This window comes from Lampetra planeri, chromosome 2 (assembly GCF_965212315.1).
Source record: "Lampetra planeri chromosome 2, kcLamPlan1.2.h2, whole genome shotgun sequence".
NCBI lineage: Eukaryota > Metazoa > Chordata > Hyperoartia > Petromyzontiformes > Petromyzontidae > Lampetra > Lampetra planeri.
The window spans coordinates 8,669,126-8,695,013 of NC_136108.1; the positions used below are offsets into that span (position 1 = coordinate 8,669,126).

General features: G+C 52.6%; 2 protein-coding genes across 2 annotated transcripts; one reads left to right on the forward strand and one right to left on the reverse strand.

Annotated features, from left to right (window-relative positions):
• The first annotated feature begins 54 nt into the window (after window positions 1-54).
• On the forward strand, window positions 55-12,299 carry BBS5 (Bardet-Biedl syndrome 5). The gene is made up of 12 exons (XM_078605661.1): window positions 55-704; window positions 1,883-1,965; window positions 2,482-2,547; window positions 3,058-3,107; window positions 4,615-4,742; window positions 5,188-5,323; window positions 5,960-6,055; window positions 7,854-7,916; window positions 8,463-8,597; window positions 9,308-9,394; window positions 10,259-10,282; window positions 11,490-12,299. The coding sequence occupies exons 1-12, from the start codon at window positions 637-639 to the stop codon at window positions 11,589-11,591; spliced, it is 1,038 nt and encodes a 345-aa protein (XP_078461787.1). The 5' UTR covers window positions 55-636; the 3' UTR covers window positions 11,592-12,299.
• Window positions 12,300-13,678: 1,379 nt separating this feature from the next.
• KLHL41 (kelch like family member 41) lies at window positions 13,679-24,163 on the reverse strand. The gene is made up of 7 exons (XM_078605685.1): window positions 23,073-24,163; window positions 19,437-19,826; window positions 18,981-19,138; window positions 17,699-17,806; window positions 16,461-16,646; window positions 15,769-15,918; window positions 13,679-15,288 (listed from the first exon to the last, which is right to left on the reverse strand). Exons 1-7 carry the CDS (start codon window positions 23,877-23,879, stop codon window positions 15,177-15,179), a joined length of 1,911 nt encoding a protein of 636 aa, XP_078461811.1. The 5' UTR covers window positions 23,880-24,163; the 3' UTR covers window positions 13,679-15,176.
• Between the last annotated feature and the right edge of the window lie 1,725 nt (window positions 24,164-25,888).

Genomic DNA, 25,888 nt, shown 5'->3' on the forward strand with positions numbered 1-25,888 from the left:
TAGTGCTTGATTGTGCGTGTGGGTTGGACATTCTCTTCTAATACACCCACCTCCGATTGGCACAGTTGGCTATGTAGGGTGCGAAAGAAGTTCAACATACATGCACGCCTAGAATATTGTGCTCGGTTTGAAAATGAGGCAGTACAGCGAGTAGGTTTTAAACGGGCTATTGGTGCGGGATTGAGGCTTTATTCCTTTAATGTGGATAATTTGAATAAATGCAACTTGAAGTTGGAATGAATAGAGCAGAGAGCCCCACATCCATCGGACCTGACTTTTTCATTGTCCAGCACCAGGGCCCCTCCTGTGCAGTTGCACGGCCTGCACACTCAGTAGCTACGCCACTGGAATCGACCCACGCCTCGTTCCCGAGTCTCCTCTCGCGGGTGACGTGATACTGCTAATGCGATTACGGGAGAGCTGCTCCTTCTAACCCGGCTCAACCCCAATCTACAAATCTCAGGGCGACCTTGACTATATCCACCTCGACCACCAGCCCGACCAATCAGTGCCATCACCCCCACGCGCGATGATGATGATGGCACAGGGCGAGGGAGGGACCCATCTCCAAACCGGGCAGAAGGGGATCTCTGCCGCTGCGCAAGTCGGAGCAGGCGACTGGGGGAAGCTTGGATCATGGATGGAAACGCGGCGAGCGGGACTCTATGGGAGGACAGAGAAGTCCGCTTCGATGTCTCGCCGCAGTGAGTGTGTGGCTGCACGTGTCTCTGTGTGTGTGTACTTCATATGGGGAGCGGTCGTGTAGCGATTATTGCACTGCGCTATGAACCCCGCGTCCCGGGTTCGATTCCCGCTCACGGCCAACACCCAGTGCCGGATTATCCTCGTAGCAAAAGTAGCTACTACATATGTAGCTACTACATATGGAGCTACTACATATGTATATATGTAGCTGCTACATATGTAGTAGCTACATATGTAGTAGCTACTACGTATGCTACGGGCCCCGTACTTTCAAGGGCCCCGCGCTAAATGCTTTCAAGCTATAAATTCCAGTTTAGTGATTCTGGACTTGCTCTATTACCAGAGGTGTGGACTCGAGTCATGTGACTTGGACTCGAGTCAGACTCGAGTCATGAATTTGATGACTTGCGACTCGACTTGGACTTGCATAACAATGACTTTCTCCCACCTCTGTCTATTACTATAGTACTATACTGCCTTCAACTTTTAAGAACGACTGGTTGTTTAAGGTTATCAATTTGTCGTATTATCTGGCTGTATAGCAAATGAGAAAATCTAATTACTTTACTATGCAAGTAAAAAAATGTGTGTTTTAGTATTTACGTGTGTTTTTTATTTAGGGCCCCTTTCTAACATTTGCTACAGGCCCCGCACTAGCTTCATCCGGCACTGCCAACACGAGTGATGATTATCTGAACCGGTTCTGGGCCTCCACTAGGTCAACTCCGCCTCAACTGAGTACCTGGTGCGGTGTGTAAACGTCCCTATAAGGGAGACAAAGGCGGCCGGACGTGGTGCTGGCCACCCACCCCCTCCTGTGCCGTGTCTGCCTTCAGCACTTGCCCCAACAGTCTGTAAAGGCTATACGGGGGATCGTGATGCTTGAATCATGATAATAAATCTTGATTTGAAGCTTTCGTGACTGCAGGAATCCATACTCTTTGCTTCTTTCGGTAAAGTCACGTAGGTAGAAAAATACAACAAAATAAAAAGTAATATATCACGACGTTTCATGCTAATAAAGTATAGCAACAGCACTTTGCCAATCCACTGCTGGATGAAGCCCTTACCGCGTTACATTGGGGTTGCTTGACCCTTCGTCATAGAGCAATGCGCTAATCGCTGCGCCACCGCTCCTCCCTCGTTGCTTTACAAGCACGCGTTTGTCTCTGTGCAGGCTGATGAAGCCCCGAGCCGGAGAGTTCGTGCTGGACACGATGGAGTCCGTGGAGGACACCAAGGGGAACAATGGAGAGAGTGGTACGGTGGGGGGGAGATGGGGGGGGGGATGGGGGGGGGTTGGGGGGGGTAGATGGGGGGGGGGAGATGGGGAGGGGAGATGGAGGGGGAGATGGAGGCGGAGATGGGGGGGGGGAGATGGGGGGGGGGAGATGGGGGGGGTAGATGGGGGGGGGAAGATAGGGGGGGGGTAGATGGGGGGGGGGAAGATAGGGGGGGGTAGATGGGGGGGGGGGAGATAGGGGGGGGTAGATGGGGGGGGGGAAGATAGGGGGGGGGACGATGGGGGGCGCAGACCGATCTCTCCTGGACAGGAAATAATAATGCGACCGGCACCACGCCACGTGCAGTATTACCTCTCGCTCGGGCAAGTGGCTACTTGCCACGCGCCGACTCTCGTCTACCAGCGTCCCGGAACATATAGTACAGCGAGACTGGACAGGGATCGTTGTCTGTGATTTTAGCGAGGGATCAGCGTCTCGTCTGATGAGCGACGGAGAGAGAGATGTGTGACCGAGATGATCGCCCCTCTGCCAGGGAGGCTGGTGGTCACCAACTTGCGCGTGCTCTGGAATTCGGAGTCCTTCTACCGCATCAATCTGAGTAAGTTCAGCTCGTCCTCGTCTTCATCAGGAGCAGCATCACTGTCACCATCAGCTGCAGCAGCAGCAGCAGCATCATTGACATGGTCATCATCAGAAGCAGTGGCATCAACATGATCGTAGGCCGAGTAATTATCACCATGAACATCACCGTCGTCATCATCAGCAACAGCAGCAGCAACACAATCAGCAGCAGCGTCATCATTATCATCATCATCAGTAGGATCAGCTTTGGCAGCGGCAGCAAAATCATCGGGAAACATTGTCACGTCATCATAACCATCATCGGCGACACTGTCATCATCACCATCAGCAGCAACAATCATTCTCTTCTATCAGCAGCAGCAGCGGTGGTATCACCATTCCCGTCACCACGGGTGATGATGACAATGATGATTATAATGATGATGTTGATTATAATGATGATGATGATGTTGATTATAATGATGATGATGATGTCCACCGCGTACCCGAGTGGTCCGCTCCTCACACCGCTCTTTCCATCACGCAGCCATCGGCTTCAACTGCGTCATCAGCATCGAGAAGCGCCTGGTGAACTCGGTGAGCGCAGCGGCACTGCCTCATGCGCCCTGTGCGAGCCGGTCTCGACTGCCCCCGCTCGCCACCGAAAACAAAGATCCCTTCCCGTGTAGCCAGCAGGGCCCGATTGAGATTGTGTAAGCCCCTGGGCTACAGGGACTGTGAGCACCCCCCCCCCCCCAGTAATATTTTCAAAAGGAAAACAAAGTTAAAGAAAAATAAAATGTATTTTTACAAGGCTAACAACAAATAAAAATGCAGCATTCACAAATTAAATAACTTTTCACTTCAATCTCTGGAGGCCCTCCAGCAGGCGGAGGCCCCTGGGCTGCAGCCCCTAAAGGCCCTGGTAGCCTCAACAGACTGTTGGGGCAAGTGCTGTTAGCGAGCAGCACCTATGAAGGCCGGAAGGGCACACGAGGGGGGTGGGTGGCCAGCAACCACGCACGACCGCCTTTGTCTCCCCAGTGGCGATGTTTACTACACACCGCACCGGGTACTCATTTAAGGCTGAGTCGACCTAGGGGAGGCCCAAGACCGGTTCAGATAATTATTCGTTACCGGTGGTGTTGGCCGTGAGCGGGAATCGAAGTCGGGCCGCCAGGTTCGTAGCGCAGCGTAGCGCTAATCGCTACGCCACCGCTCCCGGTGCGATCCGGGAGCGGTGGTGTCGCGATACCTGGTCGCCAGCGTCCACACTAATTACGGGCATCGTCGTCACCCACCGAACCACCGTTCCCACTCTCGTCGTGACACATCTTAGGGACGAGGCTGCCACAGCGGTGTAAGGGTTGGCAGCACACTGGACGAGCGGTCCAGAGGTCGCCGGTTCAATTCGATCTATCCGGCGCGGCAGTGGAAACAATGGGCGGGTTTCTTAAAGTCTCCCAATCCGCCCCCCCCCCACACCCACCCACCACCACCACAACCACCGCCTCTATGCACTCAGCAGTATAAATGGGTCTCACCACAGTCCATTGGCAGGCCAATGGGGTGGGGTAAAGTGTGAGCAAGCTCACCTTTTCCAAGATGCCTGGCCAATGTAGGTGAATAGGCCGACATACCCTCTATAGCAGTGGTTCGCAACCTTTCTGGACCCGTTGGCTGTCGCTGTCAACACTCAAAAGATTTTAGAGGACTGAAATGCACCATTCAAAATAGATGAACAAAAATACATGATAACTATTCTTAATTTTAGCAACTGCTATAGTTCAGCGGACCACTTCCCACGCCTTTGCAGATTACCAATGGTCCTTGGAGCGCAGGTTGGGACTTGGAACCAGAGCCGTCCCCTGGGTATGGCGAATCAGGGCGAATGCCCTGGGCCCCGCAGTTGGGGGGGGGGGGGGGAGGCCTCATGCTTCGACGTCACGGTGTCAGATGTGATACTGCCGGTTTAGTTTGAAGGCATCGGGGGGGCTCACGCAGTTGGATAGACGGCCCTGCTTGGGACCCCACTGCTCTCGACTCAAGAGGGTGCCTCTTTATCGACGGAGTGAATGACCGAATGGATGTATCGCTCGTGCAGAAGCTGCGCGGACACACCGAGGCGCTGTACATCCTCACCAAGTGTGGAAACACTCGCTTCGAGTTCATCTTCACGAACCTGGAGTCGGGCAGCCCGCGGCTCTTCACCTCCATCCTCACCGTGTGCAGGTCACCGAGCCCCCCACAATTGCCACCCACCGCCGAGACGGCGTTTCGTGACGAAGGGTCATCGCTGACCGCCAGCATGGCATGTGGTGACTAATGATTGCTACTGACCACCGACATGGCCACATACGACCGATGGTAGTTTATTAACCCAAACCATGGCGTCTAGTGACTGGTGGTCAACATGGCGTCTAGTGACTGACAGTGATCACTAACGACCCCCCACCAACATAGGGTGCGGCGAATCGGGGCGACGCCCCGGGCCCCGCACTTTGGGGGGGGGGGGGGGCGCCCGTGCTTCTACGTCACGGTGTCAGATGTAATACAGTCCTGGTTTAGTTTGAAAGCATAGGGGGTGCTCACACGGTGGGATTTTCTTCGGGCCTCGTACACCTCCCCCCTATGGACGGCCCTCACTGTAGCTGACCACCAACGTGGCATCTGGCAGGGCGTACGGGACGTCCAAGATGTACCGGGACCTGAAGCTGCGCGCGGCCATCATCAGCGACGGGAACCTGCGGCTGCTGCCCGGAGAAGAGATGTGCCGGCGGTTGGATGGGGTGTGGAACCTGTCCAGCGAGCAGGTTCGCAAACACCGGCTCGCGGTGATAAGCGTGGGAGCACGTGCCCAAACACCATCATCGTCATCATCATTATCGTCATCGTCAGCCACGATCAATCCGGTCCATCGCCATTTCTCCAATCCACCCGGGACCTGAGTTCATCGCTGCCATCTCCACGGTGAGAGCACGTGCCTTAACACCATCATCGTCATCATCATCATCGTCAGCCATGATCAATCCGAGTGATCGCCATCTCTCCAATCCTCCCGGGACCTGAGTTCATCGCTGCCATCTCCACGGTGGATGTACTCTGGGACGTGTATCCCTCCCTTGGCTGCTCCTCCAACGTTGGTCTCGACCATCGACCATAACCCCCCCTCTAGAGATGTCTGCCCAAGCCCACGATCCTTAAACCCGTCAATGTGAGGTCTTTAATTTGCATTCCTATTCTTTAATTTGCGTCTGTTTTCCAATCGAAGTGTTCCTCTTCCTGCCTCGCTGTGCAATTCCAAGCATGCACACCTCTCCACGCTTCTCTGTGCACTTTTCATTTTTGTTTAATTCTCGACGACATATGCCGAGAGCAATATTAATCATATATACGAATGCATGGTCGTAATCGAGTCCATACAGGTGTGAGTGTCATCTCTCTTGCAGGGGAACCTGGGTAGCTTCTTCATCACGAACATTCGAGTCGTGTGGTTCGCTGCCACGAACATGTGCTTCAACGTCAGCATCCCCTTCCTGCAAATCGTGCGTAACGTGGCCGCCCACGCAATAACGAAAGACAAATGTCCCCCGTGTAGCCTTTAACAGACCATTGGGGTAAGTGCTGCTGTTCGTGAGCACCTATTAAGGCCATTACGGCACACGAGGGCACGGGTGGCCAGCACCACGCCCGGGTGGCATTTGTTCGTGAGCACCTATTAAGGCCATTACGGCACACGAGGGCACGGGTGGCCAGCACCACGCCCGGGTGGCATTTGTTCGTGAGCACCTATTAAGGCCATTACGGCACACGAGGGCATGGGTGGCCAGCACCACGCCCGGGTGGCATTTGTTCGTGAGCACCTATTAAGGCCATTACGGCACACAAGGGCACGGGTGGCCAGCACCACGCCCGGGTGGCATTTGTTCGTGAGCACCTATTAAGGCCATTACGGCACACGAGGGCATGGGTGGCCAGCACCACGCCCGGGTGGCATTTGTTCGTGAGCACCTATTAAGGCCATTACGGCACACGAGGGCATGGGTGGCCAGCACCACGCCCGGGTGGCATTTGTTCGTGAGCACCTATTAAGGCCATTACGGCACACGAGGGCACGGGTGGCCAGCACCACGCCCGGGTGGCATTTGTTCGTGAGCACCTATTAAGGCCATTACGGCACACGAGGGCATGGGTGGCCAGCACCACGCCCGGGTGGCATTTGTTCGTGAGCACCTATTAAGGCCATTACGGCACACGAGGGCATGGGTGGCCAGCACCACGCCCGGGTGGCATTTGTTCGTGAGCACCTATTAAGGCCATTACGGCACACGAGGGCACGGGTGGCCAGCACCACGCCCGGGTGGCATTTGTTCGTGAGCACCTATTAAGGCCATTACGGCACACGAGGGCATGGGTGGCCAGCACCACGCCCGGGTGGCATTTGTTCGTGAGCACCTATTAAGGCCATTACGGCACACGAGGGCACGGGTGGCCAGCACCACGCCCGGGTGGCATTTGTTCGTGAGCACCTATTAAGGCCATTACGGCACACGAGGGCACGGGTGGCCAGCACCACGCCCGGGTGGCATTTGTTCGTGAGCACCTATTAAGGCCATTACGGCACACGAGGGCATGGGTGGCCAGCGCCACGCCCGGGTGGCATTTGTTCGTGAGCACCTATTAAGGCCATTACGGCACACGAGGGCATGGGTGGCCAGCACCACGCCCGGGTGGCATTTGTTCGTGAGCACCTATTAAGGCCATTACGGCACACGAGGGCACGGGTGGCCAGCACCACGCCCGGGTGGCATTTGTTCGTGAGCACCTATTAAGGCCATTACGGCACACGAGGGCATGGGTGGCCAGCACCACGCCCGGGTGGCATTGTCTCCCCAGTGCTGATGTTTATACGCCGCACCAGGTACTCATTTAAGGTCAAGACGACCTAGGACAGGCCCACGACCGGCTCGGGCATTGTCACTGATATCAAGTTGTGAGTGGGAAGTGAGCTCAGGGTTCATAGCAAAGTGCGCTAACCTCTACACTACCGCTCCTCACGACCACTACGGCTATAACAACAGCAACGTGCACACACACACAAAGCAGAGATGGAGACCATTTCCCTGATTGAGGGCCGAATTGATCTTTCAGATACTACACACGAACATATACCTCAGCCACTTCTGTCACCACAAGAGGCAAGATTGACCATAACTTTAAGAAAAGACAGCCGGGGATGCACAGCTACAAGAAAATAGCAGTCAGCTTTTGGGGTTTCATTTTCCTTTGCCCGTGCGGTTCACCGTTGTTCTCGATGATGTCGTTGCTGTTCCCGCTGTGTAGCGATCCGTGAAGCTCCGGGACTCGAAGTTTGGAGCGGCCCTCGTGATTGAGTGCACTCAGCAGGTGAGGTGGGGACATTGACAACGAGCCCCTTCATTGACCCACGAGATCCTTCTCGGAGTCTCAAGCCTTCTTCAGGAGGCCTGCCATGAGACGAAGTCGTTGTCTATCCAAGTCATACCCGGGCTCAAAACCCTGCTGAGCTTCCGCGATCTGGCCAGGTTGAGCGCATTCAGGGAGGTGATTCGACCATGCGCAAGGGATCTGATTCGGCCTTGAGTTATGGCTGGAGGTTAGTCAAAGTCACATGTGATTTCCTGCTCAAATGAGCACGGTGTTTTATTTACAACCCTGAGCCAGCGATGACAATTTCACATTCCTACGGCAGGGGGTGAGTCTATCCATAGGAAAACCACTTTCGACTCCCAGTACGTGGAGCGAAACGTCGGACATCATGCTCAACAATAAAAAGGCTTGACAACCCAAAGACGCATGGCAGAGCCGCACGGCACAACCGCGGCAATCTCCGCAGTGGTGCAGGCAGTTGCCCCGTGGACTCTCACACGGTGACCCAGCGAACTCTCACATGGGACTCTGCGTGCCCCGCAGAGTGGCGGCTACGTGCTGGGATTCCGTGCCGACCCCCCCGACCTGATGCGCACGATGTCGCAGGAGCTGCAGAGTCTGCACCGCGTCTTCGCAGCAAAGCCCGACATGGGCGTGCGCTTCCACATGGAGGAGATGGTGCGGATGACCTCCATGACTTCTCAGACCCACGCACACGTCCCAGGTTCACGTCATATCTGCACCTCAAAGACTCCACGGAGGTCCCACGCTCTCTCAGACCCGCACAGATTTCTCTGACCAAGGCACATTCATCCACTACCTCAAATAGGCATCGCTCAGGTCACTAGGTGCATCTCTGATCCGTCGAACACACACGGAGATCCACTCCACAGGCTTCAGAGGCCTCTAGACCTCCCGAGACCAATACACATGACTCAGATTGACCCACATCTCACTGACCCAAGCACGTACATCCAAGATTCCATATCGGATCACTCAGACCTCACTAGATCACTTGAAGCCTGTCTCTTCAGAACAATCTAAATCCAATAACATAGATGAAAGTCCACTCCAAAACGTGCACGAAGTCCTTGTATCCACCAAAATATATCTCACAGGTGCACGTATGTCCTTCAAACATTCAGATCCACCCCCACTACTTCAAAAGGGTCGTCTGACCTTCCAAACACATCTCTCGATCACTCAAGACCTCATGAAGGGTGCTCTGCTTACTTGGAGCATCACTCCTGGCCTGACAGGACACCAGACCCCCAGCGCTGCAGTGAGTGGAGACGGGCTACAGGTCCCGTGATCTTCCACCGCTCCCCCCACGACCCCCCCCCCCCCATCCCTCCTCCGATCCTCCCTGACCCACCCCCACTGTGCAGCCGGCTCCACTGGAGAAAGTGAAGGAGGCGCAGGTGGATGATGACATGGAGCTGGAGCCTGGGTTCTCCAAAAGCGATGCTCACACGGTACCTGGCCCTCCAGCACAAGCGTGGGGTCAATCGCAGATTTCATCGTCATCCTCATAACCATCATAATCATCTTCTGTCCCTGGTGTCACCTATTCACACGCCCTGCCATTGAGGAGTCCTTTCATTGTGAGAGCTGGAATGAGACTGATTTAGCCCAGTCATTAATGACTGGGCTGACAACTATAAACTCTGTTTACGATTTAATCACGGGGTTTGCAACCAAACATCTCAGCAGTGCTAGCTAGGTGTTGACTCTCTCGCCTGGTATGCAGGAGATCGTGGGTTCGATCCCGATCCCGACACTGACGCCTGCTGTGTGTTTGGAGTTTGCATGTTCTCCCTGTGGTCGCGTGGATTTTGTCTCCGGGTCTTCTGGTGTTTCCCCCCACATTGAGAAACATACGCTCACAGTATTTAGCTGATATACATTTCCACGTGATAAGCCACTTCGTTGAGCTATCATTTACGGTCTGGCCGCTTCTGAAAAAGAGCTATATAGCTCAGTGGGTTTTACCTGGTTAAATAAAAAATAGTTTTCTTTAATATTTAGTAGTTTTGGCATGGTAATCTTTAGCATCCTGAGCCACACAATCCTCCACGTACTGGGCTTTATATTTGAGGCCCTCATTGCGCCAATTTCCCAATTCCAGAACGCACGTATATTCATGCTCAAGATTTCCGTTACCTCGCCGCCATCATCATCCATAGTTATCAATTTACTGCTGGAACAAGGCTTCCCTAAGCCATCACCATCCCTCAGTATGTCATGTTTTTCTCGCTGCACAATTTCAGTTCTATAAATGATGTACATTTTTATGGAGAATGTAATAATCCATAGTAACACGTGTTCTTTGTTTGAAGGCTTACTTTGCTGATGAGAACAAGGTATGGTAATTATCTCTTGACATTCTTTTACACTGTAACATGTAAATGAGTTGCAGTGTGAGGAAGTGTTCAGATGTCCTCCCTGCTAGATAGTATATATATATTTTACAAAGAGGTATTCAAGATGGATGTGAACAAGTCACTAACATCTTCTCTCACAACCTCATCATCACCACCTCCACCAAAATCCTCTTAAATCACTTAAAATCCCAACCCGTTACACCACCCTTACCATGAGTACCACCCTCACCATCTCCACCCATTCCTCTAACACCATCACCATGACCCATTCGCTACTGCACCCTCACCATCACCCCCACGACACCACCTCTACCATCTCCACCCATTCCTCTAACACCACCACCATGACCCATTCATTACGGCACCATCACCATCACCCCCACGACACCACCTCTACCATCTCCACCCATTCCTCTAACACCACCACCATGACCCATTCATTACGGCACCCTCACTATCACCATCACCCCCACGACACCACCTCTACCATCTCCACCCATTCCTCTAACACCACCACCATGACCCATTCATTACGGCACCCTCACCATCACCATCACCCCCACGACACCACCTCTACCATCTCCACCCATTCCTCTAACACCACCACCATGACCCATTCATTACGGCACCCTCACCATCACCATCACCCCCACGACACCACCTCTACCATCTCCACCCATTCCTCTAACACCACCACCATGACCCATTCATTACGGCACCCTCACCATCACCATCACCCCCACGACACCACCTCTACCATCTCCACCCATTCCTCTAACACCACCACCATGACCCATTCGTTACGGCACCCTCACAATCACCCCCACGACACCACCTCTACCATCTCCACCCATTCCTCTAACACCACCACCATGACCCATTCGTTACGGCACCCTCACAATCATCCACACGACACCACCTCTACCATCTCCACCCATTCCTCTAACACCACCACCATGACCCATTCGTTACGGCACCTTCACAATCACCCCCACGACACCACCTCTACCATCTCCACCCATTCCTCTAACACCACCACTATGACCCATTCATTACGGCACCCTCACCATCACCATCTCCCCCACGACACCACTTCTACCATCGCCACCCATTCCTCTAACACCACCACCACCACCACGTCACATCTCCTCCCCGGGTGTCCCGCCCTGCCCGGCGACGCGAGAAGCACAGGGACCGTGAGGTGGTCTTCTCCACCGAGCTGGGCCTCGCCATCGAGAAGCTGCGAGACGGGTTCACTCTGCAGGGCCTCTGGGACGCAACGGCGTGAGGGCTCCGGCGCCAGCGCGCACCCATTGCACACGAAGCGCTTGCCGCAAATGAACCGCAACACCTTGCTGATCTCGTCAAGGGGCATAAACCATCACGCGGACTCCGGTCATCCTCGCAGCGGCTTTTGGCTGGCCATCGATTAAAGACGGTTACCGCATCGCGCGCTTTCAGATGCGCTTCTGCGGCCGTCTGGAACGCTCTCCCTTCCGATATTAGGGAGCCACTGGCGCTATGCACTTTTAAATCTCGATTGAAAACTTATTTCTTTAGAACTGCTTTTTTGTGTTGAATTTGTTGTCCGTCCCCACACATCCCACCTGCACGGTTGGCTTCGTACGGTGCGAAAGAAGTTCAACATCCATACATGCGGCTCTCCCTGAGCCCTCCCAGTGGCGGAGCCATCGAGAGTGCAGGCGGTGCAGTTGCACAGGGGCCCACGGGGCCAGGCACCGAGAGATGAAGAGGGAGGAAATTGGATTAGGGGGCTCCCAATTTCATTCCTTGCACCAGGAACACACCACTGAACATCCCATCGGCGACCTAAGGAATTTGGAAATATGTTCACATCTTATTCTTGGTTCTTTTGGTAAAGTCACGTAGAAGGGAAATAATAAAATAATAAAAAATTGTATTAACCAATCTTAATTTAGGAGCTTTCGTGACTGCAGGAATTATTCTTTGGTTCTTTTCGGTTAAGTCACGTCTAAAAATAAAATAATAAATTAAAATAATATTATTTATTATTTTATTTTTAGACGTGACTTAACCGAAAAGAACCAAAGAATAATTGTATTAACCAATTAAATTCTCACGACGTTTCGATTGGTTGTCCCACCTGATGACGATTGTTTGTGTTGCGATCGAAACGTCGTGATCTATTATTTTTCTACCTACGTGAAAGAACCAAAGAGTATGGATTCCTGCAGTCACGAAAGCTTCAAATCAAGATACAATATCTAAAGTATTTTTTTTTCTCTGCAAGTGTATACAATACAAAGTGGACATTCACAGGCCAAATGGAGGGCTTTACAGTACAGTATCATTATTCTAACACTGTTCGTGAATATAGCGGCCTCTAGTGGCTGGGAATGTCCCGTTAACCTAGTAATATGCTGTACTGTATATGAATAAAAACATGATTTCTCGCCACACCGTTTGGTCGTACATGTTATGTATATCGTTTATTGTTAAATTTGAATCACAGTTCCTATGATCACTGTTACATTGTTTTTATAGCTCTATTTTGGTGATTTTGAAACGGTTTTGGTTTAGCCATGTTTGTTGAAGTACGTACAGCGTTAGCCTGATAACTTTAATCTACATTGTCTTATGGTTGTTGTTGTTGTTGTTTGACTTGCATCCCACTGGGATTTTTGCACACACCGTTGAAATACGGTGGTTTTTCTGGAAGACTTTGCTGTTTTTTCCCGGATTTTTCTGTTGCGTGTAGTCACTTTAAGATGTTTCTTGTTCATGTTTTTGTTTTGTTGCGGTTGCACCCGAGTCAAGAGCCGCATGGCTCACAGGGTTATACCTAATAAATGAAAATGAAATGATGGGTGCATCGTGAGTTAAGAATCGATGTGAATCAATGAGTGAGATACATTATTACGTTCCTAACGGCCTTCTTCGGTTTCAATAATACCACCGCGGTTTTATTTTATTTTAATCATAATTTCCTCCGGTAACGTTGAAGGGATTGCAGCTCGTTCCATATTGGTGGTATCCGATAGCGGCTTTTGTCCCATTTCCATTGGCTTTAGCGTCACACTCCACAGGAGGCGAGTTTACTTGGTTCACGATTGATGATGCAGATTTTGTATTTGTGCCTCGCACGAGACTCATTAGTTGAAACGACGCAGAAATGTAGGCCAACCCTGTCCTATGAGTGAGACCAATCAACCTCCCAAGCTCACAGTTTTTTTTGTAATTAGGAATTTTCCCAGTTAGACTGGCAAAGACTGGACAAAAATGTGTGTACAATTTCAGCCTTCTAGCCCTTCGAGAAGGTGTTTAGAACATCCATCACGTGCTTAATGCGTCGTGGGGTGAGTGTGATTGAGCAGAAGAGAACATTGGGACGGGTTCTGTGAAAGAATTTAGTTTAATTGTTCATCCTGTCTCAATGCCAGCTGCAGTGTCATTAATAAAGCCCACTTAATGAATAACACAAGATCAATCTAAATACAGACTCACACGCGTACAACTCAACACTCTACATACATACGTACGCACACTCACATCTATACGAAGACAAAGATCCCCCATATAGCCTTCAACAGACCATTGGGGCAAGTGCTGTTGGCGAGCACTTATTAAGGCCGGCACGGCACACGATGGGATAGTGTTAAGCAGCACCACGTGGTCTCGCCAGTGCTGATATTTACACACAACACCACCAACAACCACTTGATTTAAGGCTGGGTCGAGCTCGTATCGGATCCAGATATAATTGGCCACTGATGGTAACCGTGGCCCTGAATCGAATTCGTGGCGTAGTGCACGAACGATTTCTTCAAACCAGTTTTGTGCGTGTTTAGTTTGTTGTCCTTCCCCACGCACGTCTCCGATTATCACAATTGGCTACGTACGGTGCGAAAGAAGTTCAACGTCCGTACAACCGCCACGACAACCGCTCCAAACACACACACCCATTTACACACACACACTAAGATAAAGTTCCCCCTACTGAGAGCGATATAGACTGGGAGTGCTGTTGACGAGCACCTATTCTGGGCGAGCGGTGGCGCTGTGATTAGCGCATTGCCCTACAAACCCGGGCGACCCCATGCGTTTAATTCCCGCTCACAAATAACAACAGTGGCGAATATTTGAACAGGTCGACTCAGCCTCAAATAGGTACCTGGTGCAGTGTGTAAACATCAGCACTGGGGGAGAGACAAAGACGGCCGGGCGTGGTGATGGCCACCCACCCCACCGTACGCTATGCCAGCCTTCGGCGGTGCTCGCCAACAGCACTTGCCCCTAAAGTCTGTTCAGGTGATAGAGGGATCTTTGTCTTTGTTTTGCACGCAAAGCCGTACGCGTTTGTGTTAATCGCTACGTGACTATTTCTCGCGAAGAAGATATGCACCCCGACGGGGAGAGGTTGGGGACGGGGCAGGAGTCGGTGGGACGACGGTGACGGGGACGAGGTTGACGATGCGGATTGCTCGCAGACGCGTGTGAATGTGCATGCAGGTCGAGGGCTGTGCATCGGTGCGTGTGTGTTTAGACGTATGTACGTGTGTGTGTGTATGTCAGTGTGTGCGTGTGTGTTTAAGTGTATGTATCGTTGTGTGTGTGTTTAGACGTACGTACGTGTGTGTATGTGTCAGTGTGTGCGTGTGTATGTATGTGTCAGTGTGTGTGTGTGTTTAAGTGTATGTATCGGTGCGTGTGTGTGTATGTGTCAGTGTGTGTGTGTGTGTTTAAGTGTATGTATCGGTGCGTGTGTGTGTGTATGTATCGGTGCGTGTGTGTGTATGTGTGTGTCAGTGTGTGTGTGTGTTTAGACGTATGTACGTGTGTGTGTGTCAGTGTGCGTGTGTGTTTAAGTGTATGTATCGGTGCGTGTGTGCTGTCACAGCTTGGCCATCTTGAGCACGTTGAGCTTGACGGACTGACACGAGGCCCCGGCCGCGTATCGGATCTCGCGCAGGAGCCCGACCCACTCCTTCTTCTCCTCGTCATACCTGCATCAGCATCATCAGCAGCAGCAGCAAGAGAAAGGAATATCATCATCATCAATATCGCCAGCAGAAGCAGCAAGAGAGAGAAAGAGTGAACAATCCTCACAATCATTTCCCGCACCTCCGATTATCACGGTTGGCTAAGTACGGTGCGAATAAAGTTCAACATACACACTTCATCGTTTGCAAAAGAGAGGAAAGTTATCATCTGCCGTCATTCACAGCAGCTAGAGAAGTCGTGACAACGTAGTAGAAACTCATTATCAACATCAGCAGCAGCAGCAGTCGGCAGCCAGAAACACTATCACTCTCGCATTACGAAGATACTTAAAGATAATCATCATTGTCATCTCCAAGAGGCAGCGAGATTATGAAGATCATCGTCACCACCAGCACCAGCAGCAGCAACAAGAGAGAGGAAAATCATCATCGCAGGCGTGTGCAAGTGTGACCGCGTCGTCGTGAGTGAGTGCGGGCACGCACTTCCACACGTCCGTCATCTCCTTGGGCGCGAACTGTTGCTCGCCCTCGGCCTGCACCATGGCAAAGCCCCCGATGCCGTAGAGAACGTCGCCCATGCTCACGAGGCTCAGCGAGGATCGCTCCTGCGGGAACTCCGTCTGCGTCTCCCACCTGGGGGGGGGGGGGGGGAGCCAGGGTGGGAGGGTCAGGGACGGTGGTGGTGGTGATAGACGTGGAGGTAGTGGCACAGTGAGGTTGGCATGGGAGCTGGTGCAAGGAATGAAATGGGACGTCCTCGTCGCCTGCCACCCCCTCGCACATCTCTCCCATGTACCTGGGGACTATCCACCCACCCATATACTTATCCACCTATAACGCACCTACCCATACCCACCAATCCACCCACTATCCGCGCATCACACACCCACCTATTCATACACATACCAAGCAGCCACTTCCTCTCGTATACACACACACGCACTAAAAATCCACCTTCCACTTACACACCTACAAACCCACTCACTCAATCACACACCCACCCACCTATTTATTCACCTACTCTCCCACCTATCTACCCACCCACCTACCAATCTACACATCTACTTATCCACCCACTTACCCAACAACACACCTATCAACCCACCCACACACCCACCCACACACATCAACCCACTGACTATCCAGCCCCCCACACCGCCGGGACCCCGGCTCACTTGTTGGTAGCGATGTTGTAAACCTCCACAGAGGCGGTGAGGCCTCCCTCCACCACGCCGGCCGCCACCCACACCTTGCCCTTGTGCAGCACGGCCCCGCACAGCGAGCGCGCCACGCTCATGGGCGCCAGCTCCTTCCACTCGAACTTCTTGGGGTTGTAGACCATGACCTTGCTCAGGCATTTCCTGCAGGTGTCATGGAGAGGAGAGGAAGGAGGAGGAGGAGACGGCAGGGGCGTGGGCGGGGAGGAGAGACGGCTCAGCGACATATTCTGATGAGAACATTCCAGGGATTCATTTCTGGACGAATATTTTCCGGGTCGTTGGTGGACTGGGATAGGCACGTGACTTTTAGCCAGAATCACAGCGAGAGGGATACTGGATGTGGTGTGCCGGGCGTGGAAATGTTTTACGAAAATTAGACTTAGGGACACTTTCTAGGGTAAAGAAAATTGCATTATTCTTTAAATTATTACTATTATCATTAGTTTGGTCCCTATGGCGGCAAGGCAAAGTGTCAATTGCAATCGTTCAATTGCTCGCCAGCATCAACCGAATGTCATCATCATCATCACCACCACCAGGGATCTTCGGCCAGTTCTATTAATACGTGCAATACGTGTTTGACGTGCAGGAGGAAACGGGAGCACCTGGAGAAAATCCATGCAATATGATGGGATAACACTCAAAGCGCCACACAGATGGATTTAGCAATCTATTTCTGTACTCTCATTGCCTGGACACATTGCAGCCCCAGCCTACACGCCTCTATACTCTCTCCACTGCAGCATCCAAGCAAGCGTCTCTGTCACAGCCTCCACACTCAACCTTTCGCTCAGCAGGAGGTCACTCGTTGTCCTCTGGAAGCTCTGTCATCTGGAACTCCCTCCCTCCCTTCCCCCAGCGATTCCAACTTGTCAGCTCGCTGCCCCTGCTTCAATCCATTAACTCCCCTCTGCCTCTAACCGACTGCGTCTCTCCGTAAACTAAACACGCCCACCATTCCTTGCCGCAGCGTCTTAAGCCGCGATCGCGTGTAGCCGCGATCGCATTTCCCGCACCTCCGATTCGCACGGTTGGCTATGTACGGCGTGAAAGAAGCTCAACATGCTTACACACAGACGCCATATTAATCAAAATTCTCTTGTAAAATGTATTCTGAGATCGGACGACATCTGGGGGCATTTCAGGACCAATTGCTCGTGGTCGTGGGAAAACCACCGGGCGTCACCACTCACTTGTCGTCCGACTTGCCGCCCAGAACGTACACCAGGTCCTTGTTGGACACCACCGTGTGTCCGTACACCTTGTACGGGAGCGGGTCAGACTCGCCCCACTTGAAGGACCTGAGCAGATGGGGACACGGGCATCTCAGAGGGCAAACTCGTGGCATCTTGCAGGCACGATTCCGTGGATGGCCGGGCGAACTTAGGGAGATAAATACCGCGTCCGAGCACTGAGTGAACTGTCCACTTTGAAAGCCTGGGTTTGAATCCAGAAGTTTTAAAAGAAAATTCGTGCAACACAATCCATGCAGCAATAATGGGACTTTTGGCTGAGAATAGTTTTACGCTAATCGTGATGTTGGTTGTCGTGAACAAGATTCCATTTGGGAACTATCAGAGAAGTTAGTGTGCTATATATTAACTTCTGGAAGATGACATCACAGAAATACTTGAATTTTGAGGTCCCCTTAAATTGCTTCTTTTTTTCACTGGGTGGTTCTTACATCCTCACATGCCCTACTCATAGTGGCGCTCGTTTCATGGAAATCAAACTCGTGAATTATCATCAGAGTTGGAATTTATCATTATTAAATGACAAATCAAATGTAATATATATTTTTTGGTGTGTGCAGTCACGCACCCAAAAATATATCAATCATAGGAGGCTGAAATTCTGATTCGAACAGCGGTACCAACGCAGTGTCTCTGAAACAGGCAGACATCTGTGAAAACGAACTTCATAGCTCATCGGATTCCTCCAGTATGAATACACATTCTGATTCTGAAATATTCCGCTTCTGATTATAACCCCCTGGGAGAGCATGCGACATACACACAGATCATTGGCTCGGACCCACATTCCCAGCACTCCCAGTCATGTGGACTCAGCGTCTGTGACACGACCATTATGATCCGTCTGATCTACTGGTGGTCAACCTCGCCGCGCAACACAGTACACGTGTGTGCGCGCGTGCGTGTGTGCGCGTGTGTGTGTGTGCGCGTGTGTGTGCGTGTGTGCGCGTGCGTGTGTGTGTGTCCGCGTGCGTGTGTGCGCGTGCGTGTGTGCGCGTGCGTGTGTGTGTGCGCGTGTGCGTGTGTGCGCGTGCGTGTGTGTGTGTCCGCGTGCGTGTGTGCGTGTGCGCGTGCGTGTGTGCGCGTGCGCGTGTGTGCGCGTGTGTGTGCGTGTGCGCGTGCGTGTGTGTGTGTCCGCGTGCGTGTGTGCGCGTGCGTGTGTGCGCGTGCGTTGGGGCGCAACTTCCGCGGATTTCTAATGTGCGCGGGCGCAGGGTCGCACTTTCTGTCGTAGCAGAGCACGGAGTCCAGGGTCACGTCTCCCGTGAGCTCCTTGCCCCCGACCGCGTAGATCGAGTTCTCCGACTCCCCCAGGCCGAAGAGGACGCGTGGGGAGGGCATGGGGGGCATGCCCATCCAGTCTCCCTCCAGGTTGTCGAGCTGCGGGGTGGAGGTCGGGGGTAGGGTAGGAATACACGGGCACGGTTGGCTACGTGCTGTACATGCAATGGGGGCAAGGGGCGATCGGGGGGAGGTGCAGGCACCGACGGTGCGGGGTCGTGCACACTCAGAGCCACGCAAACGGAATGCAACCACGCACTCACCCAAAGGTGAACACTCGCAAACCTCGCGCGTACGTACAGACCGACAAACACAAAACAACACACACACAGCTGCAACAGGCGCAATTAAACCACGCGCGCGCGCACACACACGGTGTGTGATTGGTCAGGCTCACCTGTACGAAGTAGGACTGGTAGGGCTGGTCCTTGTTCTCCTCGTCGTAGTAGAGGCCGCCGGCGAGGAAGAGCTGGTTCTCGCGAGTCACCAGGCTCACGTGGTTCTTCGGCACCTGCTCGCCGGACAGCGCCGCCAGGTAGCACTCGTTCTCCGTGGGGTCGTATGCCACGGCCGCCTCGTCGTTGACGAGGAGGATGAGGTGGCGCGCGTACATGCCCAGCCGCTTGTTGTCGTTGAGGATGCTGGGCAGCAGGGCCGCCTGCTCTTCGTCCACCGCCTCCACGTCTCCGTTGACCGTGGCGGCGCCCGCCTTCCCATCCGTGCCGGACTTGCCGGCGCTGACGATCGGCTGGGGCTCGGGCATCTTCCCCTCGAAGGCGTCTTTCACCTGGCGGCACGGGGGGCGGCGGGGTGGCATGGACCACCATCATCATCGTCGTCGTCAGCGTATTTGCCCTGGTCGTCGTTCGCAGTGTCGTCGTCATCCTCACGATGTTTTCGCTGTGAATTGGGCGCCCCCCGTTGTCGTTGCTGTTGTTGTCGCTGTGATCCGTATCACTGCTATCAGTGCCGGATCAAGATAGCGCGGGGCCTGTAGCATATGTTGTAAAGGGGCCATAAATAAATAAAAAATCCCACAAATATTAACACATAAATGTTTAACTTGCTATACAGCCAGATAATACGACAAATCGCCAACCTAAAGACCCAGTCGTTCATAAAAGTTTAAGGCAGTATAGTACTATAGTAATAGAGCAAGTGCAGAATCGCTGAACCGGAATTGATAGCTTGAAAGCATTTAGCGTGGGGCCCTTGAAAGTGCGGGGCCCGTAGCTACTTCTGCTACATATATAGCTACTTTTGCTACTATCCTCTCCCCAACATCATCGTCGCCAATACTTGCAGCATTGTCGTCATAGACATCGTCACAATTTGAATGTTATCATTTTCAGTACAGGTCCAGTAATTAAATCGTCGTCATCATCACCAATTCAATTATCAAGGAGTCGTGGCGTTCATTCGCGTCATCGTGATCGCCTTATACATCTTCCATCTTTTCATGTCACCAGCGGCGGCAGCATCGCGATGATTGTCATCATCACTGGTATCGAATCATGATGAGCGTCATCATTCTGGAAGTTATTTTTACATCTCGTCCGTATTCAATTCCACGAATCGTGAACAGCACCGTCGGTTGTGATCCCTCACCCCGCCACAACCTTCCTCTCGCTCCACTCCTGCCCCCTCGAACCGCATTCGTTCAAATTGCAATAGAGAGTGAAGCCTTCAAATTAAGAGTGAAGCCTTAAAATCGAGAGTGAAGCCTTAAAATCAAGAGTGAAGCCTTCTGCACACTTTCCCCCCTGCGGTCATCCCCACTGCATCGGCATTTGGCGAGTCATCGAACAAAGATGGTCACTGCATCTCGCGCTCCTGCGGCCGTCTGGAACGCTCTTCCTTCCCATATTAGGAAGCCACTGGAGCTATGGCACCTTTGAATCGTCGACATCAAAAATTCATTTTTGTGTTTAATTTGTTGTCATTCCCCCACACCTCCGATTAGCGCAGTCGACTAACGTACGGTGCGAAAGAAGTGTCAACCTACGTGCCCCAACAGCCGACTGGCCCCCTGCAACACTCACAACCCTCCCCTGCTCCCCCGGCTCCCTCCCCCCCCCACACCGCCACCCCCAGACCCTCACAATCGACAGCCGCTGCTGCGTCTGGAATGCTTCGTCGCTATTTCGGTGGGGAAGCGGCGCGCTGCTAAATTTACCTCCCTCGCCACCTCCCTCGTGTCCCGTGCCCCGATACCGACTCTTAACTGCCCGCGTTATAAAAAGTTACTTATTCGGAAGAAAAAAAAAACCGAGAGAATGATTTGGTTTTTCTCTGCCTGTTTTTGAGTGGAGTGGGATGGGGTTTCAAACGAAATACATGATATGCATTTGATCGTTATAGGGTCATTGCCCGAAACGTCGAATATTGTATATCATGTTTCTGTTAGGGCAGTGCTCGTGACGAGGTGATCGACTGTTTTAAATAAAAGTTTTGCTCGCACAAATTGAACTTTGCTTGTATGATATCATTCATGCATTGGGATGTTTGACAATTTTTTTTTTGCAACCGACTGTTTTGGCTCCATGTGATTGTAGACCCCACGGGTGATCGGATAATCCCCACGTCGTTGCGCGGACGGTTTCACAAACCCACTTGCTGTGCTGCCACGGCGTGGCGACCTCGCAAGCAGCCCCAGTGGGGCTGGGAGTTTCACACAGCGCGGCTTGAGCCACCAACTTTCGGCCTCTAAAGCGCTGGATTTACAGTCGTACAAAGTCACCAAACCCCGGCCAAATTGAGCTACACAACCCGCTTGGATCCCAAGTGTTACCCCGTGAGCCACAGAAGGATTGGCACCACCTACGGCGTCTCCTAGGCCCGCGTCCAAATCACCTGGAATCAGGCCGATCTCCTGAGATCTCGGAAAACAACGCAGATTTGAGCCTGGGTATTGCTTGGATGGGCGATCACCACGCCGTTTAATATGCAGCTGCCTCATATGCATACATCTTTTCTCGTTCACATCGATTAACTACGTCGAATGCCACCACTTGAGCCACAGAAGGATTGGCACCACCTGCGTGGTTGTTAAAGCGTGGTTGTTAAAGCGCTTTCCACCGTCTCACCCGTTGTCCATCAACGCGACACAAACTTTTACACTTGGGATGTAACGACAATGAGGGGAGCGGTGGTGCAGCGGTTGGCACACTGCGCTATGAACCTGACTGCCCGAGTTCCAAACCCAGCCACTCCGAAAACGTGGCAAGTGGTATTATTAATAGATTACAAATAATGTGCATATTAAATCGTGACCACAATGCCTTTGGTTATCCAGGAAAGCCTCAATGGGCAGCAAGGCTATTCTTTTCATGGGGGTCCTGCAACATTGGATGTTCGGTAAATTCCATTGACTTAATGTGATAGGAAACTGGTGTACCTGCAAATAACCCAGTATACATATGACCGATTAGTACGGTTGGCTACGTACGGTGCGAAAGAAGTTTAACATACATGCATGCATACGATACTTCTCAAGATTCCGCCAAGATATATTAAATAATTAATAGATACTACTATCTCCTGGCCACCTCGCAGCCCATGGAGGCAATGAACTTCCTGGAGAAATCCCATTCATACGAGGGGACATCACTACAAACGTTGTACAGTTTAGAAAGTATCGACCTGCCCGCCTCACTAGCTCCAACAGTATTGAGGCACTGGAGCCGAGGGGGTATGACGAGGGGATATGACGCTCACAGATGACTCCTTTAATACGCAGAATACATGAGTTAAAATTGCTGACTCGGATAGTAACAATTCCTGGGTTCAGGTATCACCCCCTGAGCATTTTTTTCTTATAAAAAAACATTTAAAATATATTTAAAACAATAAATTATTGTTATGAGAAAGGGGTTGGTGTGAGCGATCGTTACATCTCTGCTAGCGAGTGAGAGGGTTGATATCCTCCTCCCCCATCCTCCATCACCATCTAACATCACCGACAATCACCCATCATCATCATCATCCACCTCCACCCACCGTCACTCATAACCCCCCCCCCACCATGACCCACCAGCTTGAGCTTCTTCTGCAGATCGGGGTTGGCCTTCACGAGGTCGCTCTTCTCCACGTGGTCGCGCACGAAGTCCTTGGCCATGAGGCGGAATCGAATGCAGTCGAAGAGGTCGGGGAGACTCTTCACGCGCTCCTCCTTGTCGTGCTTGACCCAGCCCACGAAGGCCTCCCACACCACCTCCTCCTTCTCCACGTTGAGACCGTCGCACGCCACGATAGGGATGAGCTCCTGGGCGCTCAGCTGCAGGAAGTCCGCGTCCTTGCACAGCGCGCCGAAGCGCTCGGCGATGAAGTCCCGAGCCGACACGGCGAGACGGGGGCAGTCGAGCAGGAGGCCCAGGCGGAAGACGGCCAGGCAGTTGCTGAGGCCGAGGCGCCGCTGGAGGTAGGACACGCACACCGTGAAGATGGACGGGATCTGGAACATGTTGGCCACCGCGAAGATGTCCTGCACGTTGTCATCCGTGATGGCGATCTCCGACGTGTAGAGGTAGCGCAGGATCATCTCGAGAACCGTGGGGTCGACGTCGTCGAGAACCACTTCCTTCTTCGCGGTGGCGGTGGCGGTCGCCTTCTTCTTCCCCGATTCCTCGGGCTCCTCCGACAGAAGGATCTCGCGGAAGTAGGGGCTGCACGCGGCCAGCACCTGCCGGTGGCAGGGCAGCTTCTTGTCGCCCACCTTGAGCTCGCAGTCGATCATCTTGCCCTCGTCCAGCAGGTCTCGGAATCCGTCCTGCAGCAGCGTGGTCTGGTACACGCGCAGCTCCTCCTCCATGCTCTTCAGCGCAGCGACGCGCGGATCCATGACGGCCAGCGATCTTCCCCTGCCTCTGTCTCCTCGCTCAGCGAAAGATGCGCGTCCGATGCCTGGGGGTCGCGCGGCCCAAAAGAAAGAGGCCCGAGGAATTGCGGCGCGTGTGGAGGCGCGGAGGGCGTCTACTGTGGCCCGAGTATTTCTGGGTGAAGGATAAATTTAGCAGTGGAGTGGTGGCCGCTCTGGGTGGGGGTGTTGAAGGGCGGGGGGGGTGGATGGTGGTGGAAAGAGGAGGAGGAGAGGGGGGGGTGCAGGCGTCGCAAGGGTGATGGTCAGGGGACGACGGAATGACGGACAGATCGGGTGGGTGGGTGGGGTAGGGCAAGGAGTGAGATGCGCCCCAAGCCTTTTATGATGACGAGGTGCCTTTACACGAATGTAGGAAGAGACGCGCTGATGAACAGCTGAGCGGACAGACTGACGGAATGATGAACGAACTGCCACACTTCTCGGCCACAAAAAATACCGAATTCCTAAACGTAGCCCGAACCAGACAAAGCACACCCGGGGCTTGCCTTTATCCTGCACATATAGAAACCTCGTCGATACGGCACCGCTATTCTCTGTGTGCACGACTCTGGCTTCTAACGCCTCGCGGTGTCAACCTACGCCTCCTGCAAGGTAATCGCTTCCGCAGATGCCAATTGTTCTCCATGCGCTCTGCTTCTGTGTCCGAGACGCGTCCGTGTGTGTACATATATACGCGTTGTGTGTGTCCAGTGTGTATAATTAGCCACGCGTGGAAGATTCTCGGATGGAGGAAGGGGGTCGAGGGGGGTCTTGCGGGGTGGGGAACAGGGGGAATTGGGGATGGGCGCAGCAACAGTTGTGCGAGAGAGACGACAGCTGTTTGGTGGGCGGGTTTGCCGGTGCGCACGTGGGTGACCTGGTGGACACGTGGGTAGGTGGGTGGTGGGTGAGTGTCGTGGTTTGTGGGTGAGTTGATGGGGAAGTTGTTGCAGTGGGGGTTTGGTGGGTGAGTGAGTGAGGGACTCGGTTGTTGGGCGTGTGGGTGGGCCGACTGATGAGTGGGTGGCGGGTGAATGGGTCAGTGACTGAGTTGGTGGGTGAGTTGAGTTGGCTTGATTGACGGTGGCTGGGTCACGTGGGTGACTTGGTGCGTGACGTTGTGGGCGACTTTTCGGACGTCTCGTCCTGCATGCTGAGTTGCTCTCTGGGCATGCGAGTGACTTAGTGGATGACTTGGTGGGTGACTCGATGAAGTGACTCGACACGATGGCTTGACGAGTAAATTCTTGCGTGTAACATTGTGGATCGGTTGATAGGTGACTTTATGGGTAGGTGAATTTGTAGATGTCCCAATGGGTGATTTTGACACGGGTGGGTTGATTTCTGTTCGAACGGCGACGCGGGCTGCTGTGTTAGCTATGGCGTATAGGGGGATGGTGCAGTTGTTCGGTGGGGTTGGTGAGGCTGTCGAGGCCTCGCCAAAAGCGGGGAAGTCAGGAGTTTCAAATACTGGATGTCGCACGCGTCCCGAAATAGACGCGCCACGCTGTTGTTGTGGGACCTCTGTGGTGGAGACGGAGCAAAGGACGGGACGCGCGGTTATTCCAGAAGCGCTTTTAGTACGAGTGATCTCAGTTCTAATGATGAAGTCATGTTCCGGAAAGGGGGTGAAGAATGTTGACATTTGGCTAAAGCGGAGAGTCGAGGCTATTTGCGCAAATGAGCGTCGAACAAAAATAATCCGAACGCAATTTAACAAAACAAGTATAACCCGTAAAAACAAAGTTTTTCACTATAAATCCTTTATATGCGTGGCGGCTAGAGTCCTCTTGTCCTCTGGCTTGAGATGGCTGCCACCTATGGGTCAGATGATTGCATGGCACCATTAAGCAATTGGTAATTAAATATAATATTTTTGTCCTAAACAGTGTACAATTTTGGAAAAAAATTTTCACGAACATTAATTGTCACGCACAACGAGTCTGTGTGGAAAATGTCAGCTCGATTGGATCACGGGAAGTGGGTTAAAA